At 32.5% G+C, this 18,913-nt stretch overlaps 1 protein-coding gene and 1 pseudogene across 1 annotated transcript; one reads left to right on the top strand and one right to left on the bottom strand.

The window, feature by feature from the left end:
• Positions 1 to 4,340: 4,340 nt before the first annotated feature.
• LOC11406576 (ATP-dependent zinc metalloprotease FTSH 3, mitochondrial-like) lies at positions 4,341 to 9,723 on the bottom strand (annotated as a pseudogene).
• A 6,481-nt stretch (positions 9,724 to 16,204) lies between these two features.
• Positions 16,205 to 17,369, top strand: LOC11406575 (thaumatin-like protein). Its single transcript, XM_003631053.4, has 2 exons — positions 16,205 to 16,407; positions 16,537 to 17,369. Exons 1-2 carry the CDS (start codon positions 16,347 to 16,349, stop codon positions 17,223 to 17,225), a joined length of 750 nt encoding a protein of 249 aa, XP_003631101.1. The 5' UTR covers positions 16,205 to 16,346; the 3' UTR covers positions 17,226 to 17,369.
• Positions 17,370 to 18,913: the final 1,544 nt, after the last annotated feature.

Raw genomic sequence — 18,913 nt, 5'->3', positions numbered from 1 at the left:
CGGCATTAGAAAGCTAACATCCATACCTACAACTTTTGTGTTTACACCTAAGACCAATTTTGTACCAATCAATACCAGTTTTCATTTCAAATTCGAACAAAGTTGTGCTGAAATTCATAAAAATTAACTGTGACCTACGTTGAGTATTTTCATCATAACTCCTAAAACAAAATTCATTTTCAAGTCAAACCGACGCCACTGGAAAGCTAACACAATTATCTACAACTTTCATGTTTACACCAAAGGCTAATTCAAAACAGAAACGTGTCAAAGAGACGCAAGAACATGAAACAGGACATGTTGTCAGTTAGCAACTCGGGAAAAACCCATTTTTCACCCCAAAATCCCAATTTTAACTTCCCTATGCCCAAATTTGATCTCAAAGTTTGTCTAAACATTTATATACATCAAAAGAGACTCAAAACCATATAAAACTTGACCCAAAATATTATTTTAGAAAATCATCAATTAATCACTTTTAACCCTAATTCCCAAATTCTCAAAAACTAAACCCTACAACATGTTAAATCCAATTTTTAGAATCATAGACTTAAGATTATTGAATGTTAGTCCCACCCTTACCTTAACAATCAAAATCGCAGCTTCCTAGGTCTTTTGCTCTTCTCTTGGCTTTTTCTCCCTTTTCTCCAAAATTGATTGTACGTTATGTTTTTTCTAAACTAGGTTTCCCTATTTATAATCCTTTTTCTATTTTATCTTATTACTCTTTCTCCCCCAAAATTCTCTAAAATCTCATAACAACCCCTAAACTCAATATTATTTTATTTTAAAATCTTATTCTATTAAATAATATAATAAGCCACTTAATAAATCACATAATCATATAAATATATTCTAAACTCTTCTTAATAAATCCTAGACTCAATTAAATAATTAAATAAAATCAATAATTCAAAGAGGGCGTTACACAGACATATTAGATTAAACACATTTACAACTATTGATGGGATCAGAAGACTTTTCATTCTATCAAGAGGCTTTACCGGGATACAGCTTCTCCTCGAAATGGAAGATGTCTCTATTGAACATCTTCACATTTTGGCCATTATATTTTATTTGTGTTAATTATTTGGTCTTTATTGTGCAGATAATGGTAAGCCTAATTTCTGCAACAATTGGTCGGGTTCGAAGTTGCTTATTAACTTGAAGCATCCGGTTGTCGGGACTTTTATTTGGGGTGTTGCTAGGCAATAGCATCTATAACTGTATACTTTGATCAATACTCTTTCCCTTTTGAGAAAAAACACTCTCCAAAGCACTGCCCTCCCAAAGTCACATCTTCCTTCGACAAAATATAACCTCATTAGTCCTTTTGAGGAAAAAACACTCCCCAAATGCACTCTTAAACTCCGAAACAGTCCCTATGTGGGATTTATTTTGAAGTTCATAACCATTTAAAATATAACCTCATTAGTCCTTTTACATTGAATTGGATAATTTGAACACTTTTAATTGGTTGCGCATGTACATGCATTTCAAAGATGCTCATATATGCTACTGAACAATATGAGAAGTGATTTTGTCTTTGATTTATGATGACACAATTAGAATGAATAATGTTTAGTTGAATGTAACTTCTACCTACACAAGGAATTTGTGACGGGTTCAAGAATAACCAAGGCAAGTATTAACATAAATAATTAGTTATCAATTATCACAACAGGGACTTGCTTTTTCGTTTGATTTTTGTGCATCATATCCGATTTCTTGCTTTCCTTGGAGTCCTATTTGTTCAACTATAAGTAATTTCAATCAAAATTTAGGTGTCACTATATTGTTGTTGCTTGCTTTTTCATTAATTATAGTCAATTGTTGCTCAACAATGAGTGGTTGTGGTTATGGTATCTTTGCAGATATTAAAATGGCTTGGGAAAGATTTTGGAATCAAAATTCTTGACAAAGTTCGGTTGAAGATAGATCATCAGAAGTCAAAGAAACACTTGATTTTTGAAGATAGGGTGAGAAAAAATAAAGCAGCAAAGGCTAGACTTCTTAGAAAAAATGTTCTTCAAGTTAAGAAAACAAGAAGGTTGAAAACAATGTCAAAAGAAAATGCTCCAATCTCATGTAAATGTTCTATTATTTTTTTATGAATATGAAGTTTGCATTTTCACTCATATTCTAATCTTTTGGAAATTGTATTTTGGCATGTATATTTTGTATAATATTTCAATGACAACTTCACTTCGTGGTGATAATAACCAACTTCGAAATAATACTAAACATGATCACAACTTCTACAGCTGCATTACCTAACAAACCATCAATATATACTGCTGTGAATTCTAAGGTGAATCAGGAAATAGAAGAAAGTAATGTTACCTCACCTAAAGTCTCAGAGATTCAAATCTCTACTCCTCCGCCGAGTAACCAAGCAATGCAAGAATCAATCCACAACAGGAAGAAATGGATAAATGATTAGGAGAACTCTTCAAAAGTGGTGAAAGAATTTCGTAAGCTTATTTTCTTTGGAAGAAGAAGTTGAAAAACCTTTGTGGGTTGATACTTTTTCACAGAAGGGTTCGCATGAACTTATGAATTGTTCATGGAAGTTATGAGTTCTCTTTATCCATGCATTTGGTTATTCAATATTTCAAAAGAGAGTTTACTTTGTCCATTATTAGCCCAGTAGAAAGTGTTTTGGCAAATTGAATTATTTGTTGTTATTGAACATACTCATTCATGTGACATCTAGTCATGTGGAAGATTATAGATAGCTTCTAGCTCCTCACACCTTATAAGAATAAGACCATGTGGATTGAAATTGCTATCATATTAAGGAAGGATACCAAGTATAACACATTTTCCATGTTTTAGAATAATAATATTTTCCTTTAAAATGTCCTCTAGAGTTCCGGATATACCAATTCCATAGCATTGCTCTTCTTGAAACAGTGCTGCGTCAATGTTACATTTAAATTCACCCACCGGTAGTGGCAACCACAGTGCTGCTGAACCGCTATACTGTTTTTCGCTGCATCTGCTGTACAACTGTTTTGCAATGCTGCTTAACTGCTACTGTTTTGCGCTTCTGCTGCTATACTGCTATTCCTTTTGACGCTACAGCCTGCTTCCTCATCTCCTTCCATTGTGCGACAGTCCCGTGCAATCTGAATTGATACTTGGGACATTATTCTCCCTGTCTTCCCAAATCTTCTCATTATGGCGCTTCTATATACACCACATCATCATAGCAAAGTCAATAACCTTATGGTGCTGCATGTTAGTGATAACATTAAAAAAAATTTGCAAAATCTGTTACATTTTGTATTGAAACATGCAAATTCTCCCACAGCCCGCTGTCTCCCATACTTGTTTCGCCTTATCACATCCCATAAAAGCATAAACAAATGCCAATCGTTCTCGTAGTTTGTTTCACAATGGGGGCAAGCATCAGTACTTTAATTGCACACCCTTATTTTGGAGTCTATCCCTTGTTGCGAGGCATCCCCTTACTACTCTTCTCCATAGGAAGATTTTGATTCTTTAAGAATTTGTAGATTCCACAATTTACACCAATCACCCTCAACTCTATACTCCATATTCTCAATAAGTGCTTCCATAGCATACCGGTATGCCAACTTGACCATGTACACACCTTTTGTATTGAACTTCCACGCATGGCTGTCCTCCCTTCATTACACAGCACCGACATCATACTAATTTCTTCTTGATCTCTTCCACTTAGCAGCCCATTTATCACATCCCTGATCCGAAACCCACATATGCGCGCTTGTGGTATGGGTGTTTAAATAACATTTCTCTAAAAATATATTCAAGTCGGTAGCCTCTTCTTTTATTGTTTATTTTTTTTTAGAAAAGTGAATCCAAAAATTTGAAAAACTAATTACATGAAATATTTTAAATCATAATTAGATCCCAATAGAACTATGTTAGATCCATTATAGTCTTGGCACTGCACAAGTTATAAAATGATAATGAGAGAGAACTAGCCAATAGACCAATAAAAATATACTGAAAACTATGATTGATCTGAAATTTACTTTGATTTAGCACCTATATAAAGCCATGGAATGGATTCAACAGGCTTTAATAGAGCAGAATTTGGATTGCTTGGTCTACATGGTGCAATTGGAAGATCACCAACAATTGTTCAGAAAGACTGAATCTGACTGTATCCATATGTAGGAGAGTTTTGTCTTTTGAGAGATTCTACCAAATGACATTATCTTCTCCACTTTCTCAGCAGGAAAATCATCAGGCTCCTTAACCATACAATTAAAGAGACAAAATCCATAAAGTTATATCTTGGATAGAGAAAAAATATTGGTTACCAACATTAACAGGACCAGGTTATATGACCTTCATGAACAGTATAAAAAATGGAAAAATAATGGATTATAATATAAATAAGCCAAATATAGAATTCATATCTATAGATAAGAATGTTACTAAATCAGTGATTACACTAAAAAAATGCATCAACTAAGATCATACCCCCAATAAACTTAATCAACTATATATGTGGTAACGACCTCGGGTTCTGGAGTGAAAAACATCACCCTCCTCTGCTCCATCGACAATTATTTCTACATCTTCCGCCTCGTCTTGAAGCCCTAGCTTAAACTGATCGTAATTACTGAGTTCAGCACTCTTGAAGGGTAGTCACGCACCCAAGACTTGGAGCAAGTCATCTTGGTGAAGTACTTCTTTTTCGAGCAACAGCTTTGCAATTTCAGCCAATTTCCCCTTGTATTCCTCTATAAGCTGTATGGTATGTTTGTATGCTTTGTTCACCCTATCTCGCACTTCATTATCAATGATTGCACTAGTTTTGCTGCTGTATGGTTTGGACGTCTCAAAAGAGTCCTCACTTGGAGGGAAAGAGAGGAGGCCAACTTTTTCGCTGAAACCATAGACAGCTACTTGAGCATATATCATCTTGGTGACTTTCTCCAAGTCATCTTGTGCTCCTGTAGAGATTGTCCCAATGAGAACCTGCTCGGCAGCCCAACCACCAAGGGTCATACAAGTCCTATCAAAAAGCTGCTCTTGTCATGAGATGGTTCTCGTTTGGAACATACTGCGCAAACCCAAGAGCTGCTGTTCCTCGAGGAACAATAGTTACTTTCAAAAATGGATTAGTATGTTCCAAGAACCAACCTGCAACAGCATGACCTGCTTCATGGTAAGCAACGGTTCGCCTGTGCTGCTTGCTTATTACCTTGTTCTTCTTCTCCAAACCACCGATGATCCTATCAATAGCTGCCTCAAAATGATCCTTTGTGGCATGTGTTTCTTCAGTACTTGCAGCAATCAGAGCAGCTTCATTGCAAACATTAGCAATGTCTGATCCAGCAAATCATGGAGTAAGGGATGCAAGCTTATGTGAATAATATGAAGGCTCCTGGTCAAGTTTAATCCTTTTCAAGTAAATCTTGTTATTTGGAGGTCAAAACGCCCCGGCCTAAGTAGGGCTTTGTCTAATACATCAGGTCTATTGGTACCTGCCAGCACAACAACTCCAGCAACAATTGATTTAAAGTACTTTCACCCTCATCATTTGCACGACCACCACCTCTACCACCCCTTGCATTAATTTCATCAATAAATACTATACTAGGAGCACACTTCCTTGCTTCCTTAAACAAGTTTCTCACCCTAGTCCCTAGATGCTCGAACACCAACAAACAATTCCAGGAAATCAGAACCGGATAGAGAGAGAGAGAGAGAGAAATGACACACCCGACTCCCCCGTAGTTGCTTTTGCTAAAACTAAAAGGGTTTTTCCTATAAAATATAACTTGAAACAAACACACCCAAGATGACAATTTTTATCCTCTCTTTGTTAATGGAAAAATGATGTTGTTTGTTATTGGAAAAATGATGTTGTTCTTGTTACCTCAAATAATTTCAAAGGGAGTTTTAAGATCTAAAAATTGTTAACCTTTATACTAGTATTAAAACTTCTCTTCATTCCCTAATATACGGGCTTCTTTTCATCATTGAACATTTTGGATTTATAAACAAAAGAAAAGAATTGCTTAACAATAATTATTATTCAACTGTTAGAGTATTATTAGTTTAATATTTTAATAAAATGACTTTAATTCCAAGCTTAATCTTGACTCTCCTTTTTTTTTTCTTTTTCTTTTTCTTTTCTTTTTCCCTCGTTGCTTTGTACCACTACAAAAAAAAAAAAAAGTTTAATTAAAATACTCTAACAGTGTAAAACCACTTTACATTGTCAACCATTTAACAGTATTAACAACTCCATTTAATGTTAACAATGTAAATTATTATTCAATGACTTTATTTAAAATACTCTAATAGTGTAAAACCACTTTACATTGTCAACCAATCAAAATTACCAATATCGGACACATTAGCATTTATTTTAAAAATAGAAAAATAAAATCAAATAAAATCTTTTTTAATACTTCCTCCGTCCCTATATGTAAGCCCCTTTTGTTTTTTCAAATTTCTTAAGAAAAATTATCAATGTAATTAATGTGTCTGTTTTATGTGTTAATATTACTACCTCCGTCCCTAATTATAAGACCCTTTTGGATAAAAAAAAATTGTTCCTTTTTATAAGACATCTTTGTTATTTCCAACTACATTAATTATCTTTTTACATACATGTCCCTATTTATTATACATTTTTTTCTTCAATCAGCAATAAATAACATGTTGAAAATATAAACCAATTCTCTCTCTTAAAGGATAAAATTGTAAAAACAATAATAATTACAAACATATTTGATATAAATATTCATTGTCTTAATTCCCGTTATTTTTCAAAAGAGCCCATAATTAAGGACGAAGGTAGTACTAAATTATCATTTGTTTGTATGGGTATTAAATTTGACTATTCATATTTCAAGCAAGTTAGTAACATTAATTAGGGATATGTTTAGGAAAAATTAATAAACGTATCTAATAATTTGAAAAAGAATTTACATTTAAGGACAAAAATAAAGTCAAATAAATGCTTAGATATAAGGACGGAGGGAGTAACTTCCTCCCACGTTTCCTATTATATGTATCTGTTTTTTTCGCTGCATTATTGTCTGCTTTCATCCTTTCAAATTCACTTTTCATCTCTTTCCCACACCACCTCTTCCATTACATCCATGTCTCCAAGGCTAGTTTCTAATCAAGAGTTATCCGTGAAGAAAATAAAAAAATATGTGAATAAGATAATATCATTTTTGTAAATGAGGTCTTAACCATTTAACATTCGATCTATAACAGGTACTTCACTGAAAGAATTTTTTTGGGTTCTTATAAGACGAAGGGTTTCTCTCATTTAAACATCTCATTTTTAAATGGATCCTACAGTACTTTTCATTAAATTAATCATTTTACAATGGTTGTTTGACATGCTTTGTTTATTGGTGGGATATATTTAGAACGTTCGTCAAAGATGTTGCATTAGAGTAATTAAAAGTCTCTATCGTGGATGCTCTAATACATAAAAAAAATAAAAAAAAAATAAAAAGAAATAAAAAAAAATCAGTAGATTTATGAAATGCCTCCAATTGTATATGGAAAATTGATTTCCTTTTTGCGTTATTTTTTATATGGCTCCAATTCATGCAATGGCGGCTATGAAGAATTGTTTGTCAAATAATGTGCATTCATTTTGTACGTGGTTGAAACATTCCTAAAGTAAATAACAAGTTTGGCCTAGATTTTTCCTTAAAAAAAAAAAAATATTTGTGGCCTAGATTTTAACAAACAATGGTAGGTAAATAAATACATTTTATAGGATGTTGAATATCAGTAGTTAAATTTTAACTTTATTTAGCAATATCTTTTGTTTCTAGCATGCTAAATAGTGTTAGCATTTAATCATAAAAAGAGAGACAAATTGAAAGAGGAAAAGATGAAGAAGAATGAGAACGGATCGATGCCGTCAAAATCTTATTTAGAACGTGAAAATAAGTCATTTATTAGAAAAGATTTGATTTAATTTTCTCTATTTTTAACCCATATGATGACTAATTGAATGGTTTTAATAAATTTACAGTGTAAGACTTTACACTGTCAGAGTATTCTAATTAAACTCTATCCAATATTTATAAAAAAAAGAATTATTATCCAACATAAATTGTTGTATATAATCGGTATCGTTAAGGGTGGAATGCACAAGTAGTATAATTTTTCTTCTCAATCCAATCTTCTTTCCACTGCCATATTGAGCTCAAAGACATGAAAATGGATTTGCACAAGAACCCTAAAACAAATCTAGGTCATTCACACGAACAAGTTCATATCTGGTCCAGCAGCTTGCAACATTGTGAAGAAAAACTAACAAAAAAATACAGTGTTGAGGGTGTATGATTAAAGTTTGTTCTTTATTCTATCAAGTGTTCATGGTGTATTATATAAGTGTGTTTTGATTTGATCAAAGGGCAAAAAACTCATCATTAAAATTGACTTAAGATAGGGAAATTTGGTAATTGCCCCATGCTAAAACTCATCTATTAAAGATTTAGAATTCAAGTCCCAACAAAAAAGATACTTACATGATAAAATGTGATCTTTCACTATATTTCTAACTCGTTTTAACCTTTAATTATCTTAATCTTGTAATAGATCTAATGGTGTATAAAAGTGGTCCGCAATGAACCATTTGATCGATGGTTCACCTTAGACGCCACCATAAAAATTAGAGATGATAGATTTCATTCACAATTTTTGTTAGGGATATTGCATATTACTCCCTCCATTCTTTTTTAAGTGTCACTTTTGGAGAAAAAAATTTCTTCCTATTTAACTGTCACTTTCAAAGTTCAATGCAACATTAAATGTTGTTTTGCCAATATTATCCTTAGTTATTTATTGTGGAGAGGGAAATATATGAAATGGATATTAAATGAATAAGGTGATTATAGTAAAAGTATAGTTTATTGCATCAAAAGTAGTATCAATTGTTGATTATCTTGGTTTGTGTAAAATGTTAAAATGTGACAATTAAAAGGGAACGGAGCTAGTATATGCAGGGGTTGGGGTTCGAACCCCGGACACCACTTCTCCACATTTATATGTGGGCTTATTTGATCCAATAGTCCCTCAAATAATTTCAAGTTTTCATTTTGGTCCAACAATTAATAAAAATATGTTTTGATCCTTCAGATTTTCCTCCATTTGCCAAATAAATCCCAACAGTTAACTTTAATCCAAATGATGTCTACGGTGGACCAACCTTAAGAGTGGTCTACCATAAATCCTATTAATATTTTTAATTTAAACCGTTTGATCTTTTTTATTAAAAGATGAACGTTAGATCATGCATGTCTACTGTATCTTCCATGAGTCAACAACACTTAACTGTTTTCCCATTTCATCATCTTCATCCCTTTAACCTTCATCATCTTTTTCATACAACCTCATCAATATTCACACTCAACCCAGAAAATCCAGCAAATCATTAAAAAACACAACCCAATTTATTATTTATAAACACAGCCATCTAAAAAACATAACCAAATTCGGATTACGGGGGAAAATAGATTCGTAACGACCTCGAATCCTTTCTCTTTTCACCTCCGTGATTCGTAACATAGAAAAGGATCTCCATAATTTTTTCTGCAATCCATTCTTCAATACCCGGAACCGACGATTCCTACAATAACGGTTATAATAAATTGAAGAGAAACAGTAAACGAGAGTGTGGTGTTCGATAATATTGTCGGTAGAGAGGTTGCTGACTTCGTTGTTGTTGATGGCCATTGACGGATTTGGATCTAGATCTTGTAGAAGAAGTGATGTAGTTAAATAAATTAAAACCAATCCCACCCTTTCTTTTCAATTGCTTATTTTGTTTTTGTTTTGATAGAACCAAACGACCCTTGGTGAGTTAAGAAAAATCACATGCTCTAGCCTCATTAAGGTCTAATTTTCATAACCCTGATTATTACAAAACATCTTCCATACTTATGGCTTGAACTTCCTGCATGTTCGACCATTATCTTCATCTTGCATATGAAATTCTCTGACGATGCCTTTGTAGACGAGAACAGGAACAACGATGCCTTTGATGATGATGTTTGTGTTCCATTTTGCTTTTGGGTTTTGTTTGTCCCACTTTCCAGAAAAAGAAATTAGAACAAGAAAAAAAATCCCTTTTTGATTCTGGAAAAGTTTGAGATGAAGAAGATGGAATATAGTTGGGTCTGGAAGATGAAATTTGTTTTGACACTACTGCCGGATCTTCACAGAAATTTAAAAATTTAATATAGAATTTGAATCGCCAATTTCACTGCTCTTGTTGTTGTTGTCGTTGTTTATCTTCTTATCTTGTTTGGGTTTTTTATTTGAGTTTGTAGAAGATGTTGTGTTGGTGATCGCTGGAGAAGAATAGGAGAAAAGAAGTTGTGATTTTTAATTTGACTAGGGATATTTTAGGTATTTCACATCTTTAGTATTATTTTATGAAGATCTAACGATCCCTTTTATCATAAATAGATCGAATGGTTAAAATTAACAAAATTATTAAGGTCTACGATAGACCACTTTTAAGACTGGTCCACCATATACATTTAGAGTTAAAGTTAACCGTCGGGATTTATTTGCCAAACGAAAAAAAACTTGAGGGACCAAAACGTACGTTTTATTAATTGTATGACTAAAATGAAAATTTGAAATTATTTAAAAGACAAATGAATCAATTAAGCCATATATGTGTGACATCTGGTCACTAAACTACATCATAAAAAAAAAATAAAAAAATAAAAAAAAAATAAAAATCAAGATTTCATTCTCAACTTACAAGTGGTGCAATCAATCAGCCAAGAGAGATTCTCCGCTCATGTGAAATTTGTATTGTATTGTACCTATTTGATTTCTTTTCTTTTTTCTTGTGTATAATGCGACAGTCCTTTCTTTCCCCACTCACTCACACGCTCTCTGACACTCTTTACCCTTTGGGACCTGAGCTGACCATATAATTCACCTCACTTCCTTCTCAACTCAACCTAAATCTAAATACGGGTCTTGTTAAACGGGCTCATTGTCTCTGCAAGGGTCTAACTATCATATATAGTTTTAATATTTTTGTTATAAAAAAATCGATAGTTTTAATATTATGTGAATTACTCTAAATTCATTACTGCTTAGTATGTATTTATGATAATTAAAGTACAATAGTGGATAATAATTTTTCTTTTTGTTGCAAAATCACAATTATTTTTTCTTTATGAAATAAAGTAATAGAAAAGCTATGAAACCAGAGTGAGGAAGCCGTTTTTTATACTTCAAGTAGGCTGCCTCTCACTATACAAATAATATTGTGCTACTTTAATTTAAGACTAAAAACTCAAGAAAAATTGTGTTAACCTTCTGTTTTTTTAAGGGAAGAGGGTCCTGATAATCCAGAGTTTAACCGAGAGGTAAGGATAGTTTAGCAGAGAATTGTTTCAGCTAGGAATTGAACTCGGATTCTCCCGAACAATTTGTCCTTAGTAAAGTCCATTAACCACTAAATTTCAATTGCTTGGTCAATTTGCGCGCAGACCAATTCAGTTTCTAACAAACTCAAACTAACGAGTTATGAACTAACTTTTTTCCGATTAAAAATGTCAGAGTTTAATTTAAATATTACTCCCTCCGTTTCAAAATACATGTCCATTTTGGAGAAATTGCAGTAACCAAGGACAAGCTAATTTGACACAAAAGTTCCTATTATACCCTTGTCTTTGATTTCCTCCATTTTACATTTATTTACCCCATCTCATAATTACTCCCAATACCAATACCAAAATTAATTAAATTCAATCATCCTTCAATACCAATACATATTGGCAATACCAATACATATGGTTCATCTAGTAAATCACATTGTTTTTACTGCGGTTATGTATTGAAAATAGCATGCCAATATAATTTTTTTTCAACTTCTCTTATCATGCTTCGGTTATCAATTTTTTTTTAAACTCAATTGAAAAACTTCCCTCCAAAATTTATACTCTAATCTTAAAATGTTTCCCACCAAAGTTAAATTAAAATTTGTTTTCCATTTTTTTTCGGTAGTTTTAATTATAAAAACTCAATTTTTATAAACAAATTAGAGAGTCCAATTAATTAGGAGTAGTTAGTTACGATGGATTAGAGTGCAGTAGTCATGGGAAAATAATTTCTTGGGAGAGTGCATGAGTAAATCTACTTAAAATTGGGTCAACATTTATTAGTGGAAAATAATTATTGTGGAGAAAATCTAGAATCCAATTAATTGGTAGACAAGGGTAAAATAGACAAAATGTATCCTTAAACTATGAAATGGACATGTATTTTGAAACAAAAAATTTCTCTAAAATGGACATGTATTTTGAAACGAGGGAGTATTTCATTCATAAACTTAATTGTATCACCAACAAATTGTGAGAGACTAAATGAATTTGATTTCTACAAAACTAATACCTTCTAAAAAAATTTGTAGTTTTTTAAGTTATCATTAAACTCTTAATTTTTTTAACGATTTTTTGCAAATATGTTTAGAACATCATAAAAGGATTATATACTAAAAGTTAGATTCTTTTAACATGAGACGAATTAAATGTGATTTTTTAAACACCAAAAATTACACTTAAAAGTAATAAAATCTGAACTTAGAAATTTAAGATTTATTTTGTGCAGAGAAACTTTTCCTAACATTCTAAACATGTTTCCCAACACTTTCAAAAATAGATTAAGGATAGTTAGAAAATTTGGTTTTAACAATATTTAAAAATTTGTGAAGAATCTTTTTGTAGTGATTAAAACAACTGTTAAAACTATGTAACACAAAACTTGGTTTAAGGAAGGGATGAGGCGCATCACCAGTAATATAGAGAACATTTCTTTCTTGAGTGATCCTTGCTTGGATGATGAGTGCTTGAGGATTAGGTTTATTCGTATTTTTTATTTGTGTGTTGATAGTAGTGTGATAGTAGGAGAGATGCGAAAACAAGGATGGGGGATTGATGGACTACGATGGCGGTAGAGAAGACATCTTTTTATGTGGGAGGAGGATTTGTTAGATATTATTTTTTTGCAAGAAAATGTTGTTGATAATGTGTTTGGTCTTAGAGCTTTGTTGATGATACTCGATCAAATGTGCTTATCACGTGCTTACTCGAACTGAGCAGCCCAATAATCATATTCATTCTCATATAATATGGAACAAAATAGTGCCTTCGAAAGTGTTGTTATTTGCCTCAAGAATTTTTAATAGAAGAACCCCCAATAGAGGATAATTTAATTCATCATGGTGTGGTACCATATGATTTGTTGCTCTGTATGGAAAGATGTGAAAAAGAGGAAACAATTAAGGCTAAATTATCTTTTTGGTCCTCTAACTATTTAATTGGTATCGGATTAGTCCTCTAACTAAAAATTTATTTATTTCGGTCCTCTAAGTTTCTCACCGTTACTACATTTAGTCTTTTCTGTTAGTTTTATTCAAATAAACGTTAGGGATTGTGTTATGTGGGTCCTCTAACTTTATTTATTAGTATCATTTTGGTCATATTCCTTGTTAAAGTATTATGATTAAATAGTGACTGATATTATTGGTAACTATTATGGTTCATATGTATGTGTGGAACAGGAGGTCAGTACCCACATAACACAAACCCTAACATTTATTTGAATAAAACTAATATAAATGACTAAATGTAGTAACGATGAGAAACTTAGAGGACCGAAATAAATCAATTTTTAGTTAGAGGACCAATCCGATACCAACTAAATAGTTAGAGGACCAAAAAGATAATTAAGCCAAACAATTAATCATTTAGAGCCTGTTTGGTTTGGCTTTTCAGCAGCAAGAAGTGATTCAACAACCTTCAAAAGTGAAAAACTGAATTTTTAATGGTGTTTTGTTTGACTTTTAAAAATTGATTATATCCTCCAAAAGCAATTATCCTTAAAGCTACAAATCCTAGCTTCTAGCTTTTCTAGAATCAATTCTACATTAAATTTTCTATTTTGATTATTACAACCTATTATTTTCCTTTGTTGCCCTTTATCAATTCTCCTACTTTTTGCTTTGTAATTTAATTTGATGAACCAAATTTAATTAGAAAACTTAACGAACCAAATTAGCGCCCAAAAAATGTTTAGGTCATGACTTACCGAATTTTGAATTTTTCTTTACGGTGTCCCCATTCAGATTTACAGTATTTTTTCTTTTACATTTCTTTTACGCTATACTTTATCATTTTTGGCAACTAACTCTAGTATTATTTAACTTAAATATATTTTATCAAAAAATATAAAATATATGAACAAATATTTTGTAAAAAAAATTAGTTTAAAGATCGTGTTTATTATGTTTTAAATTAATATACAGAAAATTTATTTATTTAAATTAAATTATATATCTACATTTAGTATTGATCTACATATACATTCGACTACGCACATTTACTTGAATTTAGCTATGTCCATTTTAGTAATTATACATTCAAAAGCAATTTTGATAAAAACTATCCAAATAACATTCAGTTTGTTTAATCAATTTTGCATTGTTGTATCCAAACATAAATCAATTCTCTCAAAATCAATTCTGTCAGAATCAATTCTATCAGAATCAATTCTATCCAAAGTTGAACCAAACACACACTTATTCATTGTTTGTGATTATATCGGTAGTGTCTGAAATTTTTATTTTGCGGTGGTTGATAATTCTCTATGTCAACCCAACCGACATTAGTGATCATGCTTTGCAATTTGGAGGTGTGCATGTGTTCAAGATGATTATCCACTCTTATTTTTAGGTAATCTAGTTGGCTTGTATTTGGAGTATTTTGAAAGAGCGAAACACTAGAATATTTTGTAAGAAAGAGCTTATTTTAGGGCAACTACTTGATCGTATCAAACTTCACTCTTTGTGATAGTCGAAGACCCAAAAACCAAATTATATCATAGGTTTTCATTCTTTGTAGTATAATTCATTATTTTGTGTGTTCTTGGTGATTATGTAATTTGTATTTTAGCATTATGATATTCTTGGGGCACAGATCCTCTCCTGTGAAAAAATTACTGGAGGCTATCCTGTGAAAATCTAAACCATTAATTGTTTTCTTTTTTAATATAACTAATTGGTGCAAAAAAAATTGTGTGATGTTAATTTCACTGGACACACTTTACACTGGAGAGAATCCTCTCCCATATTCTTAATCATCCTTAGTAATGTTGACACTTTTTAATCCCTTTTAGGCACACCTTCTACTTTAAAGAAGGATCATTTATAAATATATACATATATTTAACTTGGCGGGGTTTACGGTAGGAGATGTGAATAGGTCTCCTACCGTAGGAGACTTAACTTCTTCTTGTGTTTTTTTTTTGCAAAATTGATGTCAACCATTGGATGTACTTGAAATTTTTTGAAGACCATGGTATTATCATACTCTCTCAACACTACATTCTTTTTACATTCCATCATCATTCTCTCCCCCCTCCATGTTTCTGATTACCCGCCCACCACCACCACCAACAGCAGCCTTTCATGGTTTTTTAACTCATCCTTTCTCTGTCAAACACGCTAATGAAAAAAAAAAATAATCAATTGTTAGATATGTTTTCTGCAAAGCCTTCACATTCTTCTCTTTCTCCGTCATTATAATTGTTGAGAGTTTAAAATCGTTGAGAGGAACAAAGGGATGAACTGAACAATATAACCAATATTCATTCTAAGATTTAAAGAACTATGAGTTCTTTCATCACCTTATTACCATAATGTTCTTCCTTCTCAAATTCACCCTCTTGAATTGTAGGAAGATATTCCATTAGAGAATAAGCATGTGTTTGTTTTTGTTGTCTTTAGAAATTATTTTGGATAATAAGCATCCAAATCTAGTGATGTTTGTTACCGTGATGAAACACTCTTACAATGCGGTGGTACCACGGTAGAGAGAGATAAAGAAAACGTAGAGAGAGAAAAACAAAGGGGTGAACTCAACAACAAATTTGAAAAAAATATGGTGTAAAACATCAATGATAGTTAAGATGGACCTTCATAATCTAATGATTGTCATCCATTTTACAAAAAAAAAAAAAAAAAAATCAAATCTCCTACGGTAGGAGGAGATCCAAAGAGGTATCCTACCGTTGCCTTTGCCATTTAACTTTAATCTTGAAAGTTAACAAATGACCGTTGGCCGCATTTGAATCGATTTTTTTGTTTTTTTTGTTTTATCAATATTTGAACCCACTTTATTACAATTAGTACGGTGTACATAGGAGTAGCATCATCTTGCACAAATCAAGCCAGAGAAACCCCATTTCATATTCCCTTTAACTTTTGCCTTTTGTCGTCATACAAAATACAGTCTACATAACCACAAAAGAGGTTTCATTCCCAATATCACACCATGGCTGCTTCCCTCTTCACCACTCTCTTCTTCACTGCTTTCCTTATCGCATACACTCCAGGTATTCATTATTTTCCTCCCTCTCTCTCTCTCTCTCTCACAGAAAGCGGTTTGGGAGGGATATATAGTACATTTTTTTACACCGTTACTTTACTTACTTTGTTTGTTGTTTCTTGTTTGATTTTAACAGTAGTGAAGGTATCAGCAGCATCAGTAGTATTTTACAACAAGTGTCCCCACCCAGTGTGGCCAGCAATTCAACCCGGTGCCGGAAAACCCATTCTGGCCCGCGGCGGCTTCAACCTCCCACCAAACAAAGCTTATTCCCTCCAAGTCCCACCACAATGGTCAGGCCGTTTCTGGGGCCGTCACGGCTGCACCTTTGACGCATCAGGCCACGGCCATTGCGCCACTGGAGACTGCGGCGGATCTCTCTTCTGCAACGGCATAGGCGGAACCCCACCAGCCACACTCGCCGAGTTCACATTTGGGAAAGATCTAGATTTCTATGACGTCAGCCTGGTCGACGGTTACAACTTACCGATTTCCATTACACCTTTTAAGGGATCTGGAAAATGTAGCTACGCTGGTTGTGTGAGTGATCTAAACTTGATGTGCCCAGTAGGGTTGCAGGTGAGGTCACGTGACAAGAAGCACGTGGTGGGTTGTAGAAGTGCTTGTGCTGCTTTCAACTCTCCTAGGTATTGCTGTACTGGTAACTTTGGTACCCCACAGACCTGCAAGCCCACTGCTTATTCAAGAATCTTCAAAACTGCTTGCCCAAAGGCTTACTCTTATGCTTATGATGACCCTACCAGTATTGCTACTTGCACCAATGCTAGTTACATGATCACTTTCTGCCCTCGTCACCGTCGTTGATCATCTATCTTCGTTAAATAAATATTTATGTGATGTCATGGATATTATTCTGTGTTTGGTACTAGCCTAGATAGAAGTCTCTTTAATGTTATGTAGCAACTCTTATCATTATATTATGTTGTTTTAGTTTAATTTGGTTTTTAATTTTTCCATTCCACTAGATTTGTGGTAGATTCTCATTAGTATTTTGATTCTGTTGGATTAATTATTTAATAATTAATTAATTATTATAAGTTAACGTGATAAACTATGGTCTATCGTGTTAAACACTAATTAGTTGATGAATATGTGTAATTGGACTATTCTTTCTAAATTTAGTTAAGTCCAATAAGATGTCCCAAATTCAAAGGTACACAATCTCTTATTCCTTTTTTGTTCTTAATATGCTATAATTTTGTATCTAATGATCCATGGCTAAACACCAAAATTTTTATCAATTGGTATTAGAGCCAAATGGATACAATTTATGGCTATCATTCTATCGTATGATATTTATGAATGAATGAATCACGCAGCGATGAACTATATGATTTCCGCTTAATCTCTCTATGCCGTATGTTTGTTTTTTATCCTATGCATGTGGCTACTCTTCGAATTCAATAAACCACATTCTTATTGGATCAATTTTATAATGAATTAGAAGGTTAGTTTTAAATTTGGAATAAAGGGTTTATCGAACAAAAGTTAATTGCTGGAAACTGATGTTGTTTTGTATTAATTTCATCAAATGTATTTCTGCATATCCCAACCATGATTTTAGCATATCGATTTCTATACTACAAAAACCATGGATTTTATTATATCGATCATGAGAATCGGGCAACTCAGTTTTCCACCCTGATTTTTCAATTTCTGTTTGGATCGATAATCCTAAAAATTAATATATGAATTATTTTTTTTCTCTCAATATCGATAAGATCCCTACCAAAATCATCGCGTTTCACTGTGTAATTCGCCATGAATAATCGGGTTGCGCCGCGGGTTAATAATGACCCGTTTTCTCTGCAATCGGGCGAAGAAGAAACCGCTTAAAAAAAACAAAACTACCCCACTCACGCATCTAGCTCATGACAACATGGGTGCGAATTCAAAGGGGAAAATAGGTGCTGGGTCGGATTCCCTTAATTATCTACCGGATCCAATCTTTTCTGTTTTTGTTTTAAATGGGCGTGGCCTTATTCTTGTTGCTGACTTGGCCTAATTTTATCAAGATATATTTATGCATGATATAAGCTTATCATACCCTTTTGAGCATAAATATTAAACACATTCATAACCTATAATTTGGTATTTAAATTAATTTGTGAAATATCTAAATATTTGATGAAAATTAATATGAATCATATATTCTTTTAAATTATATATTCTTAAGATTTGAGTTTAAAATATCATATGAGAAAATATTCCTTTATAGTAATAACACTTATGTGAATTATTTTTTAAAGTGTTATAATGTTGAAAATTCTCAAACTCAACTTATATTCTTGCATCAAATATTCTATATTAATATTTTGAGATTTGTTGATACCCTCAAAATTATTTGTCCTAACTTGACTATTATTCTATATATATTCTTGATTTATGGGTTTTAAAATTTTGTCAAATATTGAAAAGGTCATATATCAATTAAATTGAGAATAATTTATTTCAAATCATATATTCTCATTATTTGAGCCTAAACTGTTTTG

The sequence above is a fragment of the Medicago truncatula genome, chromosome 8, assembly GCF_003473485.1.
Source record: "Medicago truncatula cultivar Jemalong A17 chromosome 8, MtrunA17r5.0-ANR, whole genome shotgun sequence".
Lineage (NCBI taxonomy): Eukaryota > Viridiplantae > Streptophyta > Magnoliopsida > Fabales > Fabaceae > Medicago > Medicago truncatula.
This window is presented reverse-complemented; position numbering and strand designations above follow the sequence as displayed.